Below are 27,801 nucleotides of genomic sequence, written 5' to 3'. Positions count from 1 at the left end.
TCAAGTTTTACTTATATAATTATAGTACTTCACTCATGGCAGTAGTTCCGCTGCAGTCAACACAACATTTGGCATTATTAGGATTATTCAGACAACTAACATTGGTATGACTTTACACGATCTGCTCCTACCAATGCTCAAGTTAAAGAAACTGGAAATGAATTCAGCCTTAAGCTGGAATGCCAGCACCATAATTCATACCATTTGGAAAACCTCTTACTCTGCTGAAAGCAGCATCCTGTTCGTCCTTGTATATGGGGCTTTCTATGTGGCTAGTAAGATTAACATCATGCTAGAAAAATGGGCAACTTATAAATAGAGTGGATACACTTTAAAAACGTCTCATCTGTAAAGTAAATTTCAAGACAAGATGCTACATGAGACCGGAGATCAAGTTGAAAATGTGTGTCAGGCATTCAAGGATAAAAGGTTAATGGGGACATAATTTTCCTTGAATAAACATTACAAATCCAGGAAATACAAAGCTAACATTAAACTTCAGAGAAATACAAAATGCAGTTAAGCCACTAAAAAAAACAGAACTCTGCCTGGTGTCACTGCAGAGCAGCAATCACATAATTATGATTAGTACATAACTGTGTTTGTAGTTTCAGATGAGATTACACTGATTGTTAAGGAAGAACTGGATTTATTTTTCTCTTTTGGGTTCAGGTATCATAAGCATGTGTCTCCTTAATTTATAGCATAAGTCAACCATCTTTCTGAAGGCACACTTAGCTCCACTCCTGTTGAGGAAAATAAATGCTGGAAGACTTTTAGACGAGGGCACTTCTTCCTGGAATCCTCTGATTCCTCATTAGATATGAGGAATCAGAGGATTCCAGGACAACACTGATCACACATCCTGGCTGTACAAATAACTTCCAGTTAAAAAGATATTAAGGAAAAGTGACTGTTAAAAACATTTCACCAAAAATATTTCTAAAAACTATTTCTTCAAAAAGTAATCAATTCACTAGATTTCAATGAGGTTTAATTATACGGAAAATTTGAAAAGTATGAATTATTTCATTATGTAAGAATTGTGAAGAGAATATACATTCTTCACACATAATATGCTCAAATCCTTGCTTCAGGAATGAGTTGGAATTTGCATTTAATTATTGAACCATAACTGTTTGGTTTTCATAATACTTTAGAGTCCAGGAAATCTGAATTAATTAAAACTGTTAGCCCAGCCAGTCGTGGGAACTATCTGGAAGTACCATACTTTTCTAACAGGTAAAGAATTTAATGCTATTCTTTGAGGTACCTTGAGGCTTTTAGAGATACTTTTCATTTTAGCCTATGTCTATTTCAGACTTTTAAATAGTAAATATAATTAGGATATCCAAGAGGTATACAAAATTAGAGAGCACAACAAGCCACCTATTCAGGTGCATCCATTCAGGTGAAAAGCTGTAACAAACAAGCATGAAAGAGCCATTTTGTATTTTGATCTAAATACAGTGAATCTGTTCTTCTGGTGAGCAATGCCACACCTGGCATCCTGCCACCAAGATGGGGAGAAGAAGGCTAGGAAGAGGGTCTTCTTTAGTAAACTCTCAGAACTAAGAAATGACCCTTGTCCAGTCACTTCCAGGAAGTAGGATGGCTAGCTGAATGCAGGATGCAGGATAATATGGAGCAGTGAAGAGGAAAAATAACAAAGATCCTCAAGACTGTCTTCTGATTTGGGACAATTGGAAGACAGTACTATATCCAAAGATTGAAATGGTTTGGATTTTACAACGAGGAAGGAACTTCTGCTGCTTGGACATGTTTATCATGGTAAATGGTGCATGTAGCAGCAAAAGAGGCACTTGTGACACTTGTAAAGAACTCATGACATCCAGGACAACCGGTACAGACAGTCAAAAAGCATGAGACTGAATCAATTCAATCTTTGAAGGTTAGTCTAAGCTGCGTAGATTGAACTGATAAGCAAGTGAACAGGTATTCACTTTTGATCACCTTTGATTCCAGAAATGCAGCCACATGCCTGCAGTGGCCCAAGACAGAAGCCAAGGGGGAGCGCTAGGGCACACCACCCTGCTGAGCTGAAGCAGACAGCTTGGGCCCAGGTTTGCCCGCCCACCCTGCAAGGGGGGTTTGTGGGGGAGGTGCGAAGCATCCTGGGATGCTGAGGGGACTATGAATTAACTTGAACCTGCAGGGGATCTGGGACAGAAGTTCAATAAACTAATTTAATCTAAATCAGTTAAGTCTGATACTACATCCATTCAGGTATATTTTAAACTAGTTTTGGCCAGTTTGAAAGCAGTTTATGTGCACTGAACTTCTGTTGTGCTACAGATCTGAACTAGTTTCCAATCAATTATACCAGTTTACATGTAATTTCTGTCCCTACCCCAAAGTGTTAAAACAATGTTGCTAGTAAGACTAATGCCATATCATTAGGCAGCTAAAATTAAGAAATGTCATAATGCTTGCAACCCACTATTATTTCCAACTTGAAGTTCTCCACAAAGCTATCAGCCAAGGTAAATGGCACATAGTGATGTATTACGTATTTAACAAATTATAAAGAAGCCACAGATTGAAAAGACAGGAGGGAAGGAATGCATTCTTTCAAAAGGTATTGAATGTTTAGAGCTAGGGAAACAATTTAATGAACACTGACACCAAATTAATTCTGAATTATTTGCTACAGAGCTCTAGAAAATAAAAGGTCACTTACATAGACCAGAAGAATGTGCCAGCTTTCACCCCTTGCTTGGTAGCAGTAATCCATATCTAATGAGGAAAATATAAGAGGATTAGAACATGCTCAAGTCTTTCAATTTAAAAAGGAAAATTAAGGAAAATGTTTTCAAGACTTGTTTTTCCACCTTAAACTTGGATGTAAAAAGTGCAGCCTTTAACCTCCATCTCCACATTAAGCATTTCTAGCAACAATTGTTACTTTATTCAGACTGTGGAATTGAATTACTGCTGACTCAGCCATGCTGTGGGTCCTTTTACATTTCAGCCTTCTTACCTCTAAGTCTCTGTTATTACTACTTAGCTGAAAGTGGTGTAGGTCTGTACCTAGCAACTTCTTGGGTATAATTATTATAAGCAAAGGGGAGCCATATCTTACCTGAGCCCCTTACTATTAAAAATTCAAACACAAACTGACATTTTTAGTGTCATTGTCATTATATCCATCCTGCCTATCCAGAAAAGCTTAAAGCAGCTGACTATAACTGACAAACAAGCCACAGCTAAGAAATAACCATAGGTTCCCTAAGCAACACCCCAAAACATGACAACTTCATTCCACCCCATCCCCTCCCCCACTCCTTCATCCATCATCCATTAGAACAAAACACTGGGCCAATCCCAACTATTCTTTCCAATCTTCCCAAACTCCTGTTCACCTCTTCCTACTTCCCCACCCCTATGTGCCACACATTCCCAATCCTTTCCCTGATACCCAGGGGAGATTTCTCCATCCTCCCCCAACATTCCTTGCAAGTGCACACCCCGCTATTGCACAGAGGGTCTGTGGCTAACCCAAAACACACAACTCCTCACTCTTCCTCCAACAAACACAACAATAAATTCAGAAGAACCATAACAGGGAACTAACAAAAGAACCCTCAGTCCCCATGGCTGTTCATACACATGCCATGGGAGGTGGGCCCTTTAATGAGAGTGGCTCTGAAAGCTGCTCTAATTAAAGCACCCAGAGCATCATGTGCATCAGCACTCCCATGCTGAAAAATAGCAGTGGGGTGCTTTCAGTAAAGTTAGTCGAATACTGTAATTACAGCATGTCGGAGCAGCCTCAATGCACGTGTATAGGCACTCCATTAGTTTAAATGTTACTAAAACTTCAAATGGCTTTGAAAGATTCTCATTTAAAGTTCTGACTGAAAAATAAATATTTCCTAATGATTTTGCATTAGAAAATGCTCTTCTTAACACCAAACTTACTACACTAACATATCTGCATTACCACCATAACTTGTACAGGCAGATATTTGTAAATGGTGCCTAGACATGAATTATTCAACCAACATGTCCTGAGTTTCCTGCATAGTCATTTTATTTTCTTTAGTCTTAATTGAACTAAGCTGATAAAGTGTATGAAAATGGCAATTTCTATTCTTAGACTATACTTAGTAATATTTCATCTAAGTGTGCTATTATGGTCAGTAAACATATTTTTCTTTATTAATCTCAGCATCTTTGATGCCTCCAAACCTGACTGCACATAACTTAGCTCCACTAAACCCAAAGTTATAAATGACTTTACAACATTTAAAGTAGCAAATAATATAAACTCCCCCTCAGTGAAAAAAAAAGATCTATAGTAACCAAACACAGAAAATCAGTATTTCTGTAGTTGAATTGCATCCATAGGCTAAATCCTGAAGTTTGCATCTATCTTCTGGCTAGAGAGCCTTTTATCCTTCCATTTCCAAGGTTGAGTGTGCAGAGCAATTGGAGGGATGACAGCAATACATGTGGGCATAGCCAAGTTAACCCCACTCCCAACAGCAGCAAAGTAGCAGGTACTTCATATAGGCCTTGTAAGCCCACCCAGGATCCTAGTAGTGACTTAAACAGTTAGCTCACACTGAAGTCTGTGCCACTAGGTCTTCACCACTTGTGAGAGCTAAATCAAAGCTAACAAGGATTTGCCTACGCTAGATGCAACCACACCTCCAATTCTACCTAAGATACACCTGTAAAGTGAAAATGTCTCAAGGAAGAGAGCAGAAGGCAAATTTTGAATTAGCATAGGAGATGCCAAATCCACTGCTGTTATGCTTATTACAAATTTACTGTAAATTTGTATTTTGTTGGAGATTTCACAGTGTTGTCAAACATAAATAATTTGGTAACTCTCTTTCTTGAAGAAGGTACCAATAAAATGCAAGGAATAGGGCAGCTGACAATTCAATAGCTGGTCTCACCATCTCTGTTATCTCTTGTTTTGTTCACCAATGCTTTGGACCACACAAATTCCAGGTCATACATGCCTGTTGCTGGTGGACAAAACAGATCAACTAAGCTCCCTGGTCAGTAACTGATGCTGTGTACAAATCCTAAATACTAATAGTAGTCAGACTAACCATGGCTTTGTCTCTTTCTAGGCAAAGATTTTAAACACATGCACCAAAAGTTAAGCTTCTTCTGACCAAACCAAGTAGCTCTGACAGATTAATGTTTAAGGCCGGTATCTTTTGCCAGTACATCCTGCTCATTGGTTGAGTGGTTGACAGTTATTTTGCATTCCTCTGCCTGCTCTCTTCCAGAAATTCTGCAGGCCATGGAATGTCCTATGGACATTTTGCTGAGCATGGGGCTCAACGATCGCATTGTCTGTGAGAATTTCACAGTCACATGCAACCCTCTGCACGTAAGACCGTCACTGAAATCCATGGAACTTCTATGTGCAGCATTCTCACAGGACTGAACTCAACTTGTGACAAGAGACAGCTCTGTAGAGTGAAACCCTTTATTTTACAGCCATTCTGCATAAGCAAATACAAGCACAGTACAGGAAGGGATAAACAAACTTCCCTATTTCTGCTTCCACACTTATTCTTGCCTTCAGTAATGTAACAATGGGTGAGCAAGTAGGACAGAAGCCCCAGGCATTGCTCGAGGAGGGCAATGGAGTGGAACTAGAGGGGCACCTCATCCTCCTGTCCCTGCACCTTCCCTGAAGCAGGTCTGGCAGCAGGGAGGGCACAGCAACAGCGGCTGCATACAGTGACAGTGCAATGTAGGAGAAGCAGCCAGAGATTCACTACCACAGGGGCTAGACATCACTTCATATTGTGCTGCTGAAAAATCAATGTTTAACTGGTTGCTTGACATGCATGTCACTGAAAAAAGGGGGTGACATCTCCTGCCCCCACCCTGCAGCAGCAAATTTCTAGCAGCATTGTTTGAAATGTGGACACACACCTAGCACGATCTAAAATAAGTCCAGAAAACTATAAAGCAATGGACTGTTATAGGTCATTGAAGACCAGTTCCCAATGTGATTCATATCTGAAATAGCACCTGGTATAAAGCAAGTCTCTGAATTAGTTTTTTATCTTTGCTAGAGTATGCCAGGACACTGCCACACAGCAGTAGATGTAAATCGCATTTACTATAAATTACCACCCAGATCATCTGGGAAAAAAGGGATTTATTTAAAATCTAAAGGAAAAGACTGAGCATAAGTTCAGTCTCCTCCCTCAAGCCACAAAAAAGCCAATGTTAGAAGATACATTTTAGAGCTGTAGAGGAGACAGGAGTTACAGATACAGAAGGAATGGATTCTTTAGTGCAATATAAGCATCTAACCAAGTTTAGGACATTGTAGACAATGTATCAGACCAGTGGTTCTCAACCATTTTTGTATCAGGACCTATTTGTAAACATTGATGACCAGTAGTCCTGACCCAGTGTCCTTCACTCCTGACCTGCTGCCCCCGGCCTCCCCCCCCCCAGTGTATGGGACAGGGGTGGGTGTATGGGGCAGAGGGAGCCCCAAGCAGTCCCTTACAGGCTGGAACTCTGCAAGCCTGCAAGGGAAAACCCACAGTTCCCACATTTTTCTCTTTTAAAGGAGAATCCATTTCTAAAGTTTGTTCATGACCCATTCATATATTCTTGCAACCCACTTTTGGGTTGCAGCCAACGGGTTGAGAAACACTGTATTAGACTGAATTCACTGCCTGGCAAGGACAGCAGATAGCCCACTCCTCTCCTTCAATCAACACCCCCATGACTTTGGTCTCAAAACCAACCCGTGATCCTTCCAACCAGAGTAGCAAAGGTTGAGAACAAAGAGTGAAGTTTATTGCTCAGCTCCCTCCTTTACTGGTCCATGTCCCAGCCATAAAGTTATTTAATCCTAGATGTTCCTGCACTGTACTTAAAGTAGTATAGTACACTATCCTCTCTGTCTAGAGTATTTGTTCAGGTCAGTTATTACAAAGTTTGCTGTGTTCAGCTTGCAAGGTTAGTACCATTCATGAGTTGAAGACATTTTGCTGTCAGCTTTTGAAGCAATAATATGCACATAGGCATATGTCATTTGTATATGAGATAGGCCTGCATTGTTTTGCAAACATTGTTAGCCCTACATTAAAGAATCACCTACTAGAAAAGAGAGGAGAGAAAAGGAAAAGAACACATTTCAAACCTTTTATAACCAATTTCTCCTCTTAAAATATCCCAAGAATTAGAGTATTTTCCGGTGTAGATGTCTGTTAAATTAAGGATCCAGACATTCAGCATTAATGCACGAGCTAATTTCCAAATCCAGAGAGTAGTAAGGTATAAAATGTTGCATCCATTCAAGGTTTTTTAAATATCAATGATTTGCATCTAAATTAAATTATTTCATATATTTTTATTAAATAGATACAGGTGGAGGGCATCACACAATGGATCTGTGAAACCACCAAGAATGAAACCTACAAGTACCAAATGATTATTATTTCATATCTAACTTCCACACAGCATTGCCCTAGTATATGAGCACCAGAAAGAAAATGAATTGGCATAGCTATGGACTAGATTAGTGTTTCTCAATCTGTGGGTTGTGACCCAAAAGTGGGTCTCAAGAATATTTCAGTGTCACAAGTAAGTGCTAGAAAAATGCGCGAAAGCACGAGTTTCCCCTTGCAGGCTGGCAGCGTTCCAGCCACAAGGGGCTGCGTGGGGCATGGCCAACACACAGCCAGGCAGGGTCGTGGGAGCAGCCCTGGCAGCCGGATGAAGGTAAGTGTACGGGGAGCGGGGGCTGGAGGGTCAGGGCTTGGGGACTGCTGAGGTTGGTGGGGGCAGTGTGTATGTGCATGTGTGGAAGGGATAGGTGTGCAGGGGTGGGGAGGCAGGTACCTACAGGCATTGGGGGAAGGTGTCCAAGCACTGGAGCTGTGGCAAGGCAAGGGTATGGGGGAAAGACACCTGCCCCTTCAGTGGGGCAAGAGGCTTGGTGGGGAGCTGCATGGCCAGGCTGATAACACCAGGGCTGGTGCCTGCACTCACAGGGGTAGGGTGGCCAGGAGATGCTGATCGTGGGCAGGAAAGGCCATGACCTGGTATAGGAGCCCCAAGGAGTGGGTGGGTGGGAGGGTGCCACAGGGGCCATGACCCGCCACAGCAGCCCAAGGTGTGGGTGGGTGGGTGGGAGGGTGCCACAGGCCTCCTGTCCTCCTCTCTCCAGCCCATGCTGGGCCAGACTTGCTGCACTGCTGCCCGCATGAGCCAGAGCCACCGGAGCTGCCGCAGCCACCACACTCCAACCCGAGCGGGACAGGGGCAGTTGGGGACTGGGCACTGGCAGGGCCAGGGGGTGTGGGTCAGGACAAGCCGTCGGATCTTGGCAAATGGGTCCTGGTACAAACAAGGTTATGAACTACTGGACTGGTTCATAAAAAAAACCCCAAAATGCAACACATTTCTATATTTCATCTTCTGTGGAGAAGCGAGCTCCAAATTACCTCACAAAGTCTGCCCAGTATTTGTTGCATTATGAAAGAACCACCCAAAGCACAAGCCAGGCCAAGGCCAACACAGAGTAAACGTACTGCGCTCTGGTTCTTGTGGGAACACTGTGCAAACACTGCTTCTGCAAGCCGGCCAAGGAGGGGAATTCTCCTCGGACGCAGAGGTACTATATACACACCAACTTAATGCATTGGTGGGAAATCCTTTTCTCATTTAAAAAAAAATAAAGTGGGGAGGGGGAATTGCACAGTAACTCAGTGTTTCTGAGGTAAACAGACATGTTTAAATTGAGCACAAGTACACAGAATTAGCAACAGAGCTGTTCCAAGTGTAACAGTACTGCATCCTTTGTACTTTGTCCTGCCAAAGATAAAATATACTGTGCCTGCTTCCCTACCAGTCACCCCTTTATAGACAAAAATCTGCTAGTCACATGACTGCATACGTTTAGCACAATTGCGCCATTGCAAAGCCAGTAGCTTTAGTAGTGGAAACTTTCAACAACTGATTGAGATAAAATCAGACAGGTTGCTTTTGTGAAACAAGCTGCCCATGAAACCACATAGACACTTATGAATATTCTTTATCTCCAGCTGTCAACTTTATAAAACAAAATAACAGCAAAAAAACCTATTTCAAACAGTGAATTGTCCTTTTAGGATAGAAAGGCAGAAGACAACTTCTTCCAGAGCCCAGTCACTTTAGCACAGGGGTGGGCAAAATGTGGCTCGTGGACCAGATGCGGCCCACCAGGCCATTCTATCCAGCCCATGGGACCCCTAAAACATTTAGAAAATTAATATTTATCTTCCACGGCTGCCTGTCATGCAGCCCTCGATGGCTTGCCAAAACTCAATAAGCGGCCCTCTGCTCAAAATAATTGCCCACCCCTGCTTTAGTGGCATCATGCTTGTATCAATACTTCACCTTTGACAACGGGAAGCTGTCTTGATCCTGGCTCACCTATGCTCAATCCTTCAATAGACAGTGTAGCTGGCTGCCATTAGACAGAGGAGCAAAACAGATTTGTTTCAAATGCCAGATTGTTTAGATGTTAGATCTAAAATAAGTCCATATGGGGCACACATAGCTAAGATGCCCAGTGCCTAGAAACTATAAGCTCAGCTTCAAGACACAACACATTGTGTTTTGGTGGTTCATTAATATGCAGCAGCAGTAAGAAATTAATTTAGGAAGATGATGTTTCTTTGTTTGAGACTCAGCCAATCAGCAGCACAGCTCTAAGCTTCTCAATGGGACTTTTGGAAGTGTTAAAGGAAATGATTCAAGAATTGTTAGATGCTCCCATCTTAAAGTGAAGGTAAAATTTCAAGAAAGCCAGTCAGTCATGATATACGGATGGTGAGAGAGAAGTTTGGCATAACTCATGAGCTGCTAGCTGTTCTTTCAAGTCATGGCTGAATAAAATTTGTGGAAGAAAAGTTGGAATGATTTTTTTTTTTTTAAACAAGCATTGTGGACCCATCATTTTAAAACTGTCACAAATGGGATTTGGCAATGAGTAAAGTTTCTCAGCTTAGTAAAAACTCTTTTACATTGAAAATGAAGTTTTAGAACTATGAAGCAGCCTAAAGTTAATTTTCTTTCCCACGAGATAACCCAAAACTGAAGCAAATTTGTCAAGAAAACTACAAAACCTTCCCATTGGTGCCCAAGCTCTACCATTCTTTTCAAATAACACAACTGTGTCTTTTATCTATTTCTATTGCATTTTTTTAGACAACTCAAAAACACCATAGAAGCATTGATTAAACAGTGAAGAAAGGGTCAACAATGTGATATTCACATTTCATAAAGAAAGAAACCATACTATGAGCAGTACTTTAAAAAACTGAATAAAGCTCCAATTACCATTCAGGAGACTTTTAGATAACCAGTTCAAGTTAGGTTGGCAAATATAAAAGATCAAGAAAGCAAAAAGCAGTGTGTGTTAAGAGATAGACAGATTTATTCTTTAATTCCTTCTTTGAAGACACTGATCCAATGTCCCATTATTTTTATGTTGATATCAATATGGGAAGGGATATGGCAGTTACTTTATTTGCACTCTGCAGGTGCCATTTTTCAAATATTTTTCTTTACAAAAGGGGTATTAAATAACAACTAGAGAACCAGAGTATGGAGCAGTCACTAAACTTTTTTTTTTCAATGCAACTTACTACATTGTAATATTTCCAAAATTAACCTACTCTCTTTTGTTAATTCTCCCAAATTATTTTCTGATAAACTCTCTCTCAGAAGTCAAATGCTAGTTATCTGCTAAATACCATTGATACACTGTGGTAATCTGCATCCCAATGAGATACTGATTATTTGAACCAAACTTGGTCAAAATGCTTTTTTATTGCAAATATTACACAACCTTCCAAACCCTCCTTTCACCTAGAGCACGGTCTTTTTGATAAGTGCCCAATTCAAGAATGCCTTGCCATAGGGAGACTATTAGGGCCGTGTGACGTTTCAGGTGGTGATTCAATTCAGAGGAGACTTGGCCTGATTTGGTTGGCCTAATCTCCGAATCCAGATCAAATCAGGGGACCAATTAAAAGGTCCAAATCGATTCAAAACTCTCCAAATCTTCAGAAAAGATTTGGAAAGCTTTAATGATTCAGGCAGTCCCCAGAGGCTGCAGCAGGGAGCTGCAGCTGACCTCAGAGCTAGTAAGTAGGAAGTGGGGGAGGGGGATCTGGGGGGACCTCTGCCAGGCCCCATCCCCTCCCTGCTCCCCCAGCCCCCCGACCCCCACCCATTCCCCCAGCCCCTGTGGCTGCCCTGCCCACCCCAGCTCCTGGCCTTTTAAAGAAAAGCCCCAATGCTCACCAGATGCTGCTGGGCTGGGGGGTGATCCTCAGTGCCCTTCACTGCCCCATGCTGCATGGGGGGCTCTGCACGAGCCCCCTGACCCCCACCTTGCTTCCCCAGCCCCCCCACAGGTGCCCCACCCAGGCCAGCTCCACTCCTTCAACCCCCTCATCAACGAGTGATGAGTCTGGGGCTCTCTCTTTTTTTTTTTTCTTAGAGGGCTGGAGCCATGTAGGGGGCTGGGGCAATGGGGGGGAGGTCGGGGGGGGGCTCATGCAGAGACCCCCACACAGCGTGGGGCAGTGGTGGGCATCGGGGATTGCCCCCCACCCAGCAGCACCCACTGAGTCGGGGCTTTTCTTTTTCAAAGCGCTGAGAGCTGGGGTGGGCGAGTCAGCCATTGCCAGGCTGGCTGATTTGGAGATCTCCGAATCAGATTCAGACGAATTGATTTGGGGCAGTGATTCAAATCACCAAATCAAATCACTGTCCCCTGAATCAGCTGAATCCAAATCTGAAGCTAATACTAGCCATTTCACATAAGCCTAGAAACTATGGTATCATCTAAGGGATATTTATATTTAGGAAATTTCCCTTCAGACATAAATCAAGGTTTTTTCTTATCCCAATTTTACCCTATTACCTTTACAATTCAGCTCACTGGAAGGTGCATTCATTGCTTGGACAGTTATAAGATAATCCTGGATGGGAGTGAAGCTACACCGTACCTACATGGAGTTGCAATCTTTCCTCAGCAACACTTGTAGCATTCCTTTGTTAGTGGTTACCTTCTGAATTCCCTTGCATTTCCAAAAATCATGAACATAAAACTATCCATAACTACTTGGGCATGTCCACATGAGCATGCACTTACTTTTTGGTACCTCAAAGGCTTTTGAGGCACAACAAAATGTACCCTGTGCACCTGATTTGGTTCTCTATGCTGTATATTTGTAGTGTGGAGTAAAATTTAGATACCGGGAAATCCCGGTATCAAAAAAAAAGTGCACAGAAAAAAAGTGACATGGCTGCTTGAAACTGGAGCCTGGCTGCCCAGAGCCATACTCCAGCTGCTGGCCAGGCTCCACATGCCCACATCATCACTGCTGCAGCCCTAGAAAGTCCCCAAAACCCCAGGTAAGGCTGCTGGGCCCAGCCCATGTGCTGGCCTCAGCCTCCCCTACCCTATCTGGGGCAATCTGCCTCACACCAGGGCACATGTGCATGGCTGCTCCCAGGGGACAATTAGCAGCAACACATATTTGTGCCGCTGCACCTGCACTCTGGCCATGTGCGATTCCCCAGGGACAACTAGCGGTGGCAAATTTGTGCTGCTGTTAGTTGTCCCTGGGGAAACACATGCATGCTCATATGGACACGCCCCTGGATGCTTATGAAGCCACCTCACCAGTAGCAGAGGGACGATCACTCTTCCTTGCTATTTATGTAATGTCTTTGCACAATATTATACTAGGTTTTGTTTTTTCCTGCCATCTACCACAATCACTGGGTTTCTCTAAGAGCTACGATTTTCACAAGTCATCTCCTTTGTTCACTGTTACAATACTCCTCTGAACAACTTTTACTACCATTACCTACGATTAGGGATCTAATCAATTTACAGTCATGAAAATTGCAAAATAGGGCATTGTCAGATGCTTTTTCTATAATAGATATGCCTCTAGCTGAAACACAGCTATTGTGCCTGCAGCTGCAATTAATTCACAGTAGATGTAAAGCCTGCATCTCACCAAAGATGAGGCACGGTGATTATATTAGTCTCTCCTGGCACTAAAAATTATCTGAAAATCTCATGCCCCACATCTTGAGTATTAATCTTTTATGTCAAACACAGGAATAGCAGAAGCACGAAAACCTTTGCAATGCATGAAAGACAGGGACACACTAAATCATGAAGGTGAAAATATATTGAGTTCAGTTGTACTGCCTAAAATGAGATTTTCCTAACTACATCTAGTTTGTACTTATCAGCAAGAACACCATTGCATAATCAATGGCCTTATTATTCTGAAAAACCAGAGCCAACTGAAAAGCTACATTAAAATGACAGAAACAGGGCCAGACGTCAGGAGATTAGGTACAAATTGTTCACAGATGTATTTTTATTATCATTATTATTATTGGCTGTATTCCAAGGAACAGGGAGGGGAGTGGGGGAGGGGGGAAAAAAAGTCTGAAGACTTACTGGTTGACCTCCCCACCATCTGTGATTGAATTTCTCTCGCCCTCGAAGATTGAAGCTGGCATCAAACACAGGGTCATACATTGAATTGCCAACGATTCCATGTGATTCAGGATAGAGTCCCTTTGTGCAGAAGTAGATTAATTAGTGAACCTCTAACACACACAAACCCAGGTCTGCAGAGTTAGCCACAAATACCACTACGTTTTTTTAAAAATGGAAAACTGCGTAACCCTCTAACTGCATCCAAATTGGAGATTTTCGTTTTAAGATAAGCACCTTTAGAATTGCAGTTATTCATTAGAGCAGCAGGAGATGATTCATCTGCCTACCCTGATCTTCTGTTAAAAATAAATGCTTCAGGTGCTGTCTTCTGTAAAGTATTTTTGAACAATTTGAAAGATGCATATTTTTACATTTAAATATGCAAATATGTAAAAAGGTGCTCTGTGTGTGTGTGTGTGTGTGTGTGTGTGTGTGTGTGTGTGTCTATCTATCTAAAACTTTCAGTTCATCTTCACCAAATCAGTTCATCGTTAAAGTAAGCAATGATATGATAATACAAATAATGATATGAATATACAAATGATATGATAATACAAATAATTCCAAGCATTTTCATTATGCTTAATAAGTGTAAATGAATCCTAGCCATCTGTACAAGATGAGTAAATCTTATCCCCAATATAAAAATGGAGAAACAGGGCAGGTCAGGTAAGTGACTTGTATCCAAAGCCACAATTGGAGCTAATGTCAAAATTGCCATTAGAATGGCAGGGTTCCTGCTTTGTAGATGCACAGGTCAGATGCTCATCTGGTATAAATTTGTATCACTCCACTGATTTCACTGATAACAAATCAGTCACTGAGGACCTGATCCTGTGACTACAATTTTTTTCCACAAAATCCCTGAGGTTTAATTAAACATAGGAGTATAAATGACTGCAGAAGCAGGCTGTAATATAGACTGTAATAGCTCTAAAGCATTTATCTGAGAATCCCAGAGCATTTAACTCTTCTTCTGTATAAAGCCCTTGAAAAACTTTAATACCACAAAAGAAAATAGGAAGGGAATGGTCCTTTTTTTAATTAAAAAAAACTTTCCCTCCAAATAACCAAGTTTACAAGGAAGCACAAGTCCTTGTACATTCAAGAAACCCTCCTCAAAACTTACAGTGGCCAGAGTGTACAAGTTAGGGAAGGTTTTTGTAGGGTACACGGGTCTCATGTATGGAGAATGTGTTCCACAAGATCCTGAAATGCAGTAAGTGTTACAAATATTAGAATGCAGGATTATCATGCTCCAAGAAATAAGAAGACACGTGCTTAATTAACAGCTAAGAATCATTACATTTGAAAAGATGTTAATGTGCATATTGCTCTTCTGCTTAAGGGGAGTAATTGTTACTGTCAAAGTACAAGTAGTAAATGAACACATTGTAGCACAAATTCCTTTCTTTATGCAAAGATTACAAGAACTAACAATTTGGCTACAGCATTGTAAAAGTTAGCTAGTTTTAAAAGAAATGTCTTTTTGGTTGGTACCCTCCAGAATTCCCTTCTTACTGTAAGTGTTCTCATATTAACAGTAAAATAACTCCAAAGTCAGACTCGTTTCAAGTGACGCACACACTGATTTAATATACCTGTAACTGAGATTCCAGAGTCACAGGGAAGCTGTTATAGGACTTCCAGTAATGCTGTAATAGCACATGCAGTTGCTATTACACATTCAAGATGAATTCAAGATTAATTTTATTTAATCTACAAAAAATAAACTCTGCCTACTCCATGAAGCATTCCCAGAGACACAATGCACTTTTTCACTCTCATATTACTCTGTACTGTTGCTTACGTCCTAGCAATCATACCCCCATTTAAATTAAGGGCAGTTTTGCCTTTTGACTTTACTGGGAACACAATTAGGCCCCGCCCAGTTTGGCTCCACTCTTGCACAGAGTCATGTTGACTCAAAGTGCTATACAAACAATGAAAACAATATGAGCACAAGAAATTATCCTTTGTTTTTTCTAACAAAACAGATGTACGTACTTAGTTTTTCAATATTGGGCATGACCTTACTCCCTTTCTTCATGTATGATGCACGGAAGCCATCAACAGAAAAGATGATCAAAGGAGGACGAATAAAACTAAAACAAGAGAGAGATTACATGAACAGAAAGGAGCATTTTCAAACTGTTCTACATTTCTGTTCACCCATTCAGTTAGACTAATGGCAGTGTAAAATACAGTGCAGTTATGGAACTGGTAACTCTTTATATTAACAGATCAGTTTCATGTAATTAGTAACATTTATATTTCAGCAACACCAAAAACCCTGACGTAGTCCTTTGTGCAATGTACATGAAATACATAGAAAAAAAGGAATCCAGTTCACATATGCTTTTCACACACACGCGCGCACACACACACACACACACACACACACACACACTTCACTGTACAAAAAAAGGGCCATGGGATGACTTCATATACTTGCATAAAACAAAAGGCCACCTCTCTTTTGCTGAAATGAGAACCTGGTCAGGAGGATCAGACCTTCTAAACCTCATGCAGCTACAGTATGGCCTGCTTTTTCAAACCTGGGGCCAATTGTTAGGCATTCATTGTGTATCTATTCCCAGGTGACTAAGGAGCTGAACACCCATAGCTTTCATTGAAGTCAATAGAAACTGGATGTTCAGTACTCTATTTAAATGTCTAAAATAGTGATTGTCAACCTTTTTTCATTTGAAGACCCCTAAATATTTTGAATGGAGGTGAGGACCCCTCTGGAAATTTCAAACAGATGTGCAAACCCCTTTAAATTTTAAGTGTGGGTATTCCCATACTTTAATTGATCATAGACATCTTTTGTGACTAGTCATCACTCAGATAGCCATCCCTTAGACATAACCTGCAGACCCACAGGTTGAAAAATCACTGGTCTAAGCTAAGACTGAGGCCCTGGTTCAGAAAGGTACTTAAGTGTATGCTTAACTTCAAACTTGCAAGTAGTCCAATTGGCTTCAATGGGCCTATTCACATTCTTCAAGTTATTCACATGCTTAAATACCTTTCTGACTCAAGGCCAAAATTAGTCATGTTTTAGCACCTCCTCCCCCCTCTTTTAATATGAAGTAGTATCTAAGAACCTAGTGTTTAAAGAAAAAAGTTTGAGAATGGCTCACATATGGCCAATACTTATTAAAGCCAGTGGAAAGATTTCGACCGACTTGAGTGAACTTTGGTTCAGTTCCATACTTGGGTAGTTGAAGTGGGAAAGTTTATCAGCCTGTGGCCAGCAGACACTTAGTTCTTATACAGTGTTTTTCAGCCACATAGCACAAAGAGCTTCAGTATCATTATCCTAATCTTACAAACAGGAAGAGGAGGCACCAGCAGGGAAGGGACTTTCCCAAGGCTATCTACAAAGCAGCAGTAGAGTCAAAAATTGTCCCCATGATTCATAAACTCCAGATTAGCAGGCCAGTAGGCCACAGGGCACTTTAGTTGAAAATTACATGCAAGACACTTACCCTGCTGGGCATTCAGGAGCTTTTATGTCTTCACAGTCATCATCCACCCAATGGGTTTCTCCTACACAGAAAGGCATGTCATTCTTTAAAGTTGTTGATGAAACTACCAGGTTTACAAAGACCACCTGACCCCCACCCCAACCACACACAAAAAAAGACAACAAGACCTAGCTGACAAGTTATCCAGTGCTAATTTGGGTGAAATTGGCTTTTTATGTCCATTGCATGTGTACAGAGCAAAATAAATTAGATAATTACACACTGTTGTCTAGCAAGGTTATCAGAAATACAAACTTGGACCTGTAAGACTTAAAATCTAAATAAACGTATTTCGTTTTGATGGTCTTATTAGATAGCTGCATAAATCTCCCAGTGTTTTGAACACTTCACAGTACAGAGCCACAAAGCAGCGGACACTATGCAAATGCAACCATTAACAAACTCTTAGTTTCATAGTTTAGCAGGACCCATTTGACTTATGCCGTGAGATTATTCTAATGTTAGTCACTATCCTCTCTATGTTCTTCGCTGCTGCTTCTACTGTGTTTGAATTGGACCTGGGATACGCATTGTACTTTCAGAGGTCAGCAAAAAGCCAAAACACCACCCCCTGCCAGCTTGCTTTATGAGACTGCCATTATTCAAAAGGAACTGTAGTTCAATTTTAAAATTGCAGATGTATCAGAATTCTTCTAGAACAGCGAAGAGAGTAACTGGCCATGAGAAGAGAGTAGGAGAGAAGCTTGAACATCAACAAAAGATAAGAGCTACTTGTTCAAATAACAAGATTTTTAAAAAGGCACATTTATTGCTAAAAGAAAGGATATTTGTAACCACTAATATGGAAAAAACTGTTCTCATGTAAAGACACACTCCTGTAATGATGCCAGGGTCACTGAGAACTATTGTTCCTACCTGGTTAAATAAAAACTACATATATTAAAGCTACAGACAGCTTTAACTAATTCTTGGTCTCTGTAAAGAAGGGCACCTCAAAAATCAGGAGCTAAAATCTAGATCTAGTATTTAACTATTTCTGTGGAATGAGGAAAAATACAATCTACTAACATTTGCTGGAAGTGGCACAGTTAGTTTTTCCTCTCAACCACAAAACTCAGGACTGAGAGAGCAAAGCCTGCTCTGGTGAGAATCTGGACTTTGACCTGTTCTTTCCTTTCAAACAGATGTAGTTAAGTGGCAGAAAAGGAATGGGGAAGACGTTAATGATTCGAAACCCTTTTTTTTTCTGAAACCAAATAATTGAGAAGCCCAACCACCAGGTAGGTTTGAGCTATGAGAGCACATGAACTAGAGGGGCCTACTCAGAAAGATGCATGTACTTATGCAATGCAAGATGTATCCCACCAAGATCAAGATATGGTGAAAAAGGAGCTTCTAATACAGTGATGCGCAATCAGAGTGCCATGGCACCCTGGGGTACTGTGAGATCCTTTCAGGTGTGCCATAGGGTGTTGATAAATAATAGCACTGTTAGGTATGCAGATATGATTCACAAGATAAACCCAGGGATTTCAAGTAGGAATCAATAGTGTCAAAAAATATTCTGATCTGTTATGGTCTTTCTGAGATCCTTACAACAGAAGAATTGCTCTATCATTTTTCTACAGTCAAACAAGTGAAAGCTGGGAGCTTGCATTTTCTGAGGGGTGCCTGGATTCTAAAAAGGTTGAGAACCACTGCTCTGATGGCTGGCTCACCACCCCATGGAAAAGAATTTGAAAGATCCCATTAAAAGTCTCTGTAATTAAAAAACAACAAGAATGAAGAGAAACAACATAACTGCACAAACCTGCCCAGTGTAACTACATGTTCTTATTACCCTTTGTCTGTTACAACCTGATTTAAAACAAGATACAACTGGTGGAGGAAGCACTTCATGTGAAACTCCTTCTTTAAAAAAAATAAAGATAAAAATATCCAAAGTTAGGCCTTGATCCCAACTAAGCTCAACTGTACACCTGTACGGGCCTGTCCAAGCAAGGAGGGGGCCAAGCATGCTTTGTTCACTTACTCTTCACCCACCCATGTGCCACCTGTCTGGGGGCACATTCCAGACCCAGAAGTTTACCGGTGAGGTTACACTGGGCCTGTCTCCCCACTGCCCACTTTCAGGCCTGCCAGAGACTGATGGCTCAAAGGCAGATGTGGTAAGACAAGCCAGAGCATCCTAACTGATGTATTTCCAGTTTGGGATGCAGCTGGGACTCAGGTGAGAGGGTCTGCTTGCCTCCACCATCCTTTTTCAGGACTTGCCAGTGTAGCAGTCTATAGAAGTCCTTCAGCAAGTAGAACCCCCTCTTCTTCCAACCAGCCTGTCAGACATAGCTACAGGTTAATAAAAGGTATACCTATAGTTGCCAGTGCATAAACAAAGCGTTTCCAGAGAACTGATGGCACCTGCCAACACTGGGTGCAGAAAATTAAACCTCCCCAGCCACTGGCCCCACCCTTGGAAAAAAGAAATGGGAGGCAGTCTTTCACACAGTAGCAAAAAGCATTACCCGCAAGGCTGACCTCTATCAGTTCAAGATAGATAAAAGAGATAGAAATATGTACCTTTGCATACAACTTGATAATTACTACAACAGTCTCCTCTGGCCAAGCAGTCTTCAGAGCAGTGACACGCACTATCTTCATTCCTTGCTTCTCCACAGCGATCTTTGGTACATTCCCAGCCTCGAGCTAAAATGATTACAGGGTAAATGAAAACATAAGATAGGAGATTACAATCAAGCAAAAAAAAAAAAAAAAAATTAGAAAGCTTTCACTCAATTGAGTATCCCAAACAAACTTAGCCGAAGCATTAAAGTTGGATCTGGAAGCCTATGCCCAGCCTAGTGCTTTCAAGAACTTTGAAACAGATCTATTGACTATAAATAAAAAGACAACATGAGCCCGGAAATGGTAGGAAGGCTCGAGCGCTTCCCCATTTCCAAGAAGCAAGTTTTATTAGTTTAAACCAATGATTTTCTGGCTTCCTGGTCACGGAATCCTTTCATATCACTTCTTCTGCCACACAACTCCTACCCGTACCCTAAAGACTAACACAGAGCCAGGCAACTAGGCCCCACAATGGCAATACACTGCCTCCTGGCCTGGTCCGACATTATCCCCAATCTCTTTGCAGAACCTTTCATGGAATCCCAAGGTTCCCTGAAACTACTGATTTAAGCCATTTGTAGTTTAAGCCATTTTCCAAGCTTAATACCACCAAGAACATCAATAAGGTATATTTATTTCACCCTCCTTCCCTCAGATACACTACAGGGCATGGGGCTGTGCCTGCCTGGCTCCTATAGCCATGTGGAGCAGGTCTGCCTCTGCCACGATAAAGACTCCTGGTGGCAGGGAGGGAGACATCCTGGCACCCCCTCTAAATTAGTACCCAGGGTTGGTGCCTGCTCACCCACTACTAGTTACGCTACTGTTATAGCCTCTTAAAGGCAAGGCTACACTCCCTGGGAGTTTTTCTGAGAAAGGCAGGTTACTGTCATGCACCCAACTCATCTCTACGGTGGTACTTCAGCAGGCAGCACACACATGGAAGGGACACATGGTGGCATGGTGCTGAAGTGGTATAGATGTGCCCTAGTGGACTTAGCACAAACCTGGCCTCCTAGGGAAAGGTAGTACTCAGGTGGTTGTAAGACATCTTCTGTCTCTCCCAGTCCTGGACAAGCCTCAGGGAAACTTAAACCAGGGGTGTCAAACACGTGGCCTGTGGGCCATACGTGGCCTGTGGGGCCCTATGATTTGGTCCATAGGCTGAACCCGGTGCTACAAGCACTGCACACAGCATAAGGGATTAGTCTGCACTTCGTGCAGCACACCACTGGATTGGCTCTGCATGCCATCTCCTGCATGCACAGGTGGCCTGGAGCCTAATTCATAATGGCCCTGGAATCAGTACACAGGGTCCATACGGCACAGCCTCTCTCTGCACACAGTGCAAGCCTTGGTGTGGGGCTGGCGCATGTTGCAGGCAGCGCATGCAGTTGGGCCACTACACACACTGAACTCAGCACTGGGTGCTGCATGTGGCACCCTGCTGGACTGATCCTGCATGCTGGCTCCCTGCATAGATTCATAGATTGTAGAGTCAGAAGGGACCACAATGGATCATCGTGTCCGACCCCCTGCCCCTGGCAGGAAAGAGGACCGAGGTCAGATGACCCCAACCAGGTGACTATCTAGCCTCTTCTTGAAGACCTCCAAGCTAGGTGATAGCACCACCTCTCTTGGAAGCCCATTCCAGATCCTGGCCACCCTTACTGTGAAAAATTTCTTCCTAATATCTAACCTAAATCCACTCTCAACTAGTTTACACTCATTATTCCTAGTCACTCCCTGGGGCGCCTTAGTAAACAGTGCTTCCCCTATTCCTCGTTGACCTCCCCTAATAAATTTATAGGCGGCCACAGGATCTCCCCTCAGCCGTCTCTTGTGAAGGCTGCAGAGATTCAGCTCGCTCAACCTCCCCTCTGTAGGGTCTATCATGAAGACCACTAATCATGTGAGCGGCCCTCCTCTGGACCCTCTTGAGATTCCCCGCATCCCTCTTGAAGTGCGGCACCCAAAACTGGACACAGTACTCCAACTGTGGCCTGACCAGTGCCGCATAGGGGGGGAGGATCACCTCCTTTGATCTATTAATCATGCACCTGTTAATGCACGACAAGGTGCAGTTGGCCTTGTTGATGGCCTCGTTACACTGCCGGCTCATGTTCATCTTGGAGTCAATTATGACTCCAAGATCCCTCTCTGCCTCCAAGCTGCTGAGAAGGACACTCCCCAACCTATAGGTGTGCTGGGTGTTCCTCCTCCCCAGGTGGAGTACCTTACATTTATCTTTATTAAATTGCATCCTATTTCTCTCTGCCCATTAATCCAACCTGTCCAGATTGGTCTGAATCTGCTCCCTGCCCTCCGGTGTACTAACTTTGCCCCATAACTTGGTATCATCAGCGAACTTGGAGAGGGTGCTCTCCACACCCTCGTCCAAATCGCTGATGAAGATATTGAATAATATCGGTCCAAGGACCGAACCCTGTGGGACCCCACTGCCCACATCCCTCCAGGCCAAGAAGGAACTATCCACCACTACACTCTGGGTGCGGTCCCTAAGCCAGTTGGCCACTCACCTGACCGTGTAGGCGTCCACTCCACAGCCTGCTAGCTTCCCAATGAAGCATGTGTGCTCTTGATCCGGTCTGCAGAGCAACCCAACAACCCCCATGCAGCCCAGAGCCAGATGAGTTTGTCAGCCCTGACTAACACAATCCTGAAGGTCCATTGAAGATATGGCTGCACATAGCAGAACCAACGCTTGCAAACAGGCCCACAGAGGCAATCCCAAGTTTATTTTCCACACTTCCTGTCTTAGGAGAAACCTAAAAATCCTCCCCCAGCTGGATATGGAACTTTAAGGGTCCCTTTAAATACTTGATACCTAGCATAAAGAAACCAAAGTAGGGTTTGCAACCTATCTATCATTCTCTCTCTACCTCTCCTCCTAATGCCTGGAATTTTGTTTATACACTTTTCATAAAAGGGTAATATATTGTTATATACTCTGCTGATGGCACTAGTTAGCCTACTGAACACTTCTAAGGGTTTGATAGATAACTATGCATATAAGTATATATTTGGCATCTGAGATGGCAAGTGGAGGGGCTCATTTTCCACGGTACTAGCATCTTCCAAATTCCACCCTGCTGAAAGCACTCAGTACCTCACAGGACTATCTGATTTACCAAAACCACACCATGCCTATCTAAATTTCAGACCTTCCTGGCTACCAGTGCTATGCTCAGTTGAATAGACCAAATCAACTCAAGCTTTCCTAGTGAAATTATATGTTATTATTTATAGATGTCTGACATGAGAAGTTTGCTGTGCAGAAATACTGTTTTTCAATCAAAAATGAATATATTGGGGGAAAAATAACCTGTACTACAAATGAAGGTATTTTTTATTCTTGTTGTTTTGCCTATCTGCAAGCCCTTGTTCTGGCTTCTCAGGAAATGTGATTCTTTGTCAGAGATGAAAGCAATAAAAGTTCAAGGCTGTGGAGTGGGGAGGCTGGGCATCTGTCAGTCCTCACTATTTACTATGAGTTTTTGGTACACGTGAAATATCTGAAATTTACGTATAATATCTTAGGACACAGGATGGCAAGCCTATGGCCCATGGGCCAGATACATCCAGGAAAAAAAACCCCATATATGACTTTCTCGCCCCTCGGTGTGCAATTGATTGAGCTGTAAAGGTTCCATTAGTGTGTTGTACACGCACTGACATCTGGAAATAGGTGCTAGGAATAACAGCAAGCAGCTCAGCCCATCACTTGTCATTTATTTCTTTGAGAATCTATGCATGACTTACAGCTTCTGTGGGACTTAAGAAATACATTGGTCTTGCATTGACCTTCTGCACAGACATGAGAATGACCATTAATTGCAAGACTAACTACTATCCTCTGCTTATCGCTTATTTCCTATTCTAACTGAAGGGAAAACTAGTACCTCAGCATGTATAGTTGACAGTTTTCAAAACAGGGATCACAACAATAGTGGGATCTATTTTTCAGGTGAGGCCTAACATACAGGTATGCTGCCTTTATTTGCCCTTGAAGCTAAGCCAGAGCCAAAGGTGACTAGGAAAGATAGGTTCATTTTCCCACTGGTCCTTATAAGGAACTGTGGACCACACATTGCAATGCACTGAATGTGCTCCAAGAAGAAAAGAGTACAGTAGGTCCTCACAGTGGTCCTTAGTTTTTCACCAGATAAATGCAGAGGTGGGTGGGATGGGTGCCAGGGAGAAGAGCCATCATACCTGTCTTTAAACACAGTTCATCAAAGTCATAACAGCAACTGTTGTAGCTCTTGCACAGGTTGTCACAACGGCAGCCAGGGGGTTCAGCCTCTTGAAGTTCAAAGCATCTGTTTTTGCAGGACCCAGAAGTACTGATCCAGGGGGAATCTGACAGGACTGCATGGAACAAGAAACAGGGCAACATCTGTCAGACCATCAATGACTGCTAAGTGATTGCTCAAAGCAGTGCTAGTTTGATTAATGAAACTTCAGTCACCTTGTTACAGGAAGGGGAGAGGAAGGGAAAGGAGTAGGTTAAACACTCAGGTTGTTTGCAGAAGCCAAAGTCTAATTAACTAAAAAAAGGCTGCTCTTTTAGAAAAAAAGGGGGCAAGCAACATGTGGTGTTTATGTCCTGCAGAGAAATGCACCTGGCTTTCAGTCTAAGAATCAAGAGATCATTAGCAGAATGTACTGAGGTCTCAGAGGCTCACTTATAGGAGCTTCAAAGACTCCCCAAAAGTAGCCCCTTGTATTTAGAAACCAGGTGATGTTTTCATGCTCAACTGGGCAGTTATCGTGAAAAGAAACTGCGGTTAGTGACATCCAGAATGAGTTGGTTTGCTGTACTCCAAGCATGAAACAAACTTAAGATGTTTGACGCACTGGGTTAGGGACAACGCAGCTGTTTTGTGCACTTCTGTAGAGTATTAAAATACAAAGATTAAACTTTTTTTTTAGGATAATAACATGGTTGGCCTCAAACAGGCAGTTATTTCTAGGAGCAGAAACTTCTGAGAAAAAGTATAGTTCCTGGGGAGCAGCACAGGCAGGCAGCCAGGAGAGTCCCCTCTCCCGTACTCTGTGCTGATTGATCTGGGAATGGTGTGGGGAACAGGGGGCTGCACTCCTCCCTGTCCCAGGAGACTAGAGCAGTGAGGCGAAACTCCCCTGCAGATTCCCAGACCAGAAACCCCCATTAGCACAAAGCTGCAGGTGTAGGCTTTCAAGGTTACCTTGTGGAGGAAGATTCTTCCCACCCACCTCCCTGCATGTGGAGCTGCAGTGCTGGCTTTGAAGTGCTCTGTGAAGAGAAGCTCCCAGCCATGCAAACATTTCAAAGCTAGTGCCTGCAGCCCCTCCAAAAGTCGGAGGAAAAGCAGAACAAAGCCCCCAGCCTGTTCCCCAGACCAGGCAATCCCTAGTCTGGGGAGAGGTGGGGATCACTGCCCTGCTGCTCTCTTTGCCTCCCAGGCTAGTCTGTGAAGAAAGGGGAGGGAAGAGGAAGGGAAGGAAGCATCAATGTAAAGCTCTCAGCCCTGGGTAGTCACTGCTGCTCCCCTCCACTCCCCGACCAGACCACGAGGGGAGCATACAAGTGTTAGTTTCTCTCCCAAGAATGCTTTCACAGGGGAAATCATCCAGGCTGACACCTGGAAGATTTTCTTTTAGAAAGGGTTCATTTCCCCTGGGAGAAATTGATTAAATGCTCATATTCATGTCTTTTCTACCAGGAGCACATTGTTTCTCTCAGTAGAAATACAATCTCAGTATCTTACACATCTGATTCAAAGTCCAAACTTCTCAGTAAATTGTAGGTTGTCAATACTGAAACTATTAAAATAGCAAGTGTTAGATTTCAATACTTAGATTTCAATTACCAGATGGGGGAAAAGGGTGCTAAGTGAGATTTGGCTGAGGATGCTGTTTACTACTCTATTGCACTAAAGACATTAAAGTGGGCAAAGAATGAGATATAAATTCATATTCATCTTCAAAAACAGTTTGAAATTGTTATAGCATCTCCTGAATTTTCTAATACCTATAAGAATTCATTTTAAGGAAATAGATAAAGCTGGCTTGGTGCTGAAGTTTTTTTCTACAGCAGACTATTGGTTTTGACATAAGATTCACTCATATACTAATTTTTAAACAAATCTGATGCCACACAGACTTTTGAAAAAATAAATGTTATGGATAACAGACCATATTTTTGCTGCTGTTCTAGATAGTAAAAAGTTTACCTGCAAGCCTAACTGAACAATCTTCAGGAGACATCATTATGACCTCAAGTTGCAGCAAGGGAAGTTTAGGTCAGATAGGAAAAACTTTCAGTAGGATGGTAGCAAAGCACTGGCACAGACCCAGAGAGGTTGTGGAATCTCCAATCTTGGGGGCTGAGGGGGGGGGTTAAGACTCGGCTAGACAAAGCCTTGGCTGGGATAATCTAGTTAGGGGTGGTCGTGCTTGGCTGGGATGATTTAGTTGGGGATGGTCGAGAAGGGGGTTGGACTAGATCAGTGGTCACCAACCTGGGGCTTGCAATTGGCCAGTTGATCCCTGAGCCCCTTTAGGGCAATCCTGGGCTGGGGAGACAGATGGGCGCATGCACATGTGCACACCCGCCACCCCCAGACCCAGCAGGTCAGTCTGTGGGGGAGAGAAGGGGTGGGGGCCAGGTCGAGGCCCCTGCAGTGAGGGACTGCCTGTGGCTCAGCCAGGAGTGGGGGAAGGTAAGTCAGGCTCCAGCTCCACTGGGAGGACTGGAACCCTAGGGGGCTCCTCCAGGGGTACGGTGGGCTCTCTCCCCATCTCTGTAGGGGTGGAGGCAGAGGCTGCAGAGGCAGCTGCTGCTGTGCCTCAAGCCCCATTGCAGCTGTCCACGTGCAACTCAGCTCAGCAGTGGGGACTTAAGTGGCATTGGGCCCTGGATTGGCTATGCTCCCAGGGGTGCATGTGTGGGGGGGGGGGGTCCTGCCACTGGGCACAGCCCAGTGGGGGCCCCGGGGGCCCGTGCCCCTCCCCACCTATGCTGCCTCTGAAGGCTGCCTGCTGTACCTGGAGCACGGGGGGGAGGGGACATGAGCCCCCAAGGGATCTGCCAGGTTGTGCCCAGCAGCAAGAGTGCCCCCCCACCCCATGCACACCTGGATGGTGGACCAGACCCAGCCATGCCAGGGCCCAACCCCACATTCCTTTTGCTACCAGGCAGGCACAGCTCAGCCCAGCAGTGGCAGAGAAGTGGGGTTGAGCCTTGGCCCAGCCTGGTCTAGTACTCTCCACCACTCAGGTGCATGGGGGAACGGGGACTCCTGCTGCTGGGCACAGCCCGGTGGAGGCCTTGGGGGCCCATGTCCCCTCCCCCTCTCTGCTCCAGGAGCAGTGGGCAGCCCGCAGCAGCAGCCACTTCATTTCAGAGTGCCTCAGGCCTCCGGAGCACAGGTGGGGGGAACAGGCCCCTGACACCTCCGAGGCTGCACCCAGAGGCAGGAGCCCTCCCAATTGGGTGGTGGAGAATCTCAGACCAGGCCAAAAACCAAGTACAGTGGATGTGGAGCTGCCAGGACCACAAACCTGGTTTCTCTCCTTCCCAAAGGGGCTCCTGTCTGCATGGGTGCATTTTTGGTGCAAAACCTCAGTACTAACCGTAGGTGCTGCAGGGGTTACTTGTCTCATGCAATCCAGACTCCAGCTCCTAGCGCTCTCTTGAGCACTATTTAAGAGCCCTGCCTAATTTAACCTTAACTATAGGGGTCAGTTGACCTGGGAATGTAGCTGGGCCTTTCATCTTCCACGTGATCATACCAGCATTAACAAGCACTGGAGAGAGTTCTCACTTCTCCTTTAAGAGTAACATTTTATGTACTGGGGCACAGATCCTCAGGTGGGTCCTTCAGCCATTATATTCACTCAGGTCATATCACTTTTCTCACTCCAACAACCTATCCCCATATTGTGATCACAAAATCTTTCACTAATTCTGGACAGACCTATATTAAAGTTAACAAGGAAAGAATAAAATTTACTGTTATAATATGTTATATATTGTTATTTCTCCATTTTCTTTCGGTTGAGCCTTGCCCCCTTTCCCGCCTTTTACTTCCAAAAAGTGATCTTCACCATAAAAAGGTTGACCACTGGACTAGA

The 27,801-nt window shown here is 43.4% G+C and overlaps 1 protein-coding gene across 3 annotated transcripts in view; it reads right to left on the bottom strand.

Annotated features, from left to right (window-relative positions):
• Window positions 1-27,801, bottom strand: part of ENPP2 (ectonucleotide pyrophosphatase/phosphodiesterase 2) — a 119,307-nt gene that overhangs the window by 41,432 nt on the left and 50,074 nt on the right. For all 3 annotated transcript variants that reach the window (XM_014603864.3, XM_014603865.3, XM_006263351.3), the window contains exons 3-9: window positions 23,896-24,051; window positions 19,615-19,740; window positions 17,038-17,098; window positions 15,551-15,648; window positions 14,673-14,752; window positions 13,502-13,621; window positions 2,702-2,757 (exon numbers count right to left, since the gene is read on the bottom strand). In XM_014603864.3, coding sequence (XP_014459350.1) covers window positions 2,702-2,757; window positions 13,502-13,621; window positions 14,673-14,752; window positions 15,551-15,648; window positions 17,038-17,098; window positions 19,615-19,740; window positions 23,896-24,051 — 697 coding nt within the window. The remainder of the gene's footprint in view (window positions 1-2,701; window positions 2,758-13,501; window positions 13,622-14,672; window positions 14,753-15,550; window positions 15,649-17,037; window positions 17,099-19,614; window positions 19,741-23,895; window positions 24,052-27,801) is intronic.

Source organism: Alligator mississippiensis, chromosome 3 (genome assembly GCF_030867095.1).
Source record: "Alligator mississippiensis isolate rAllMis1 chromosome 3, rAllMis1, whole genome shotgun sequence".
Classification (NCBI taxonomy): Eukaryota; Metazoa; Chordata; order Crocodylia; family Alligatoridae; genus Alligator; species Alligator mississippiensis.
The sequence above is the reverse complement of the archived record's forward strand: the minus strand, read 5'-3'. Positions and strand labels throughout refer to the sequence as shown.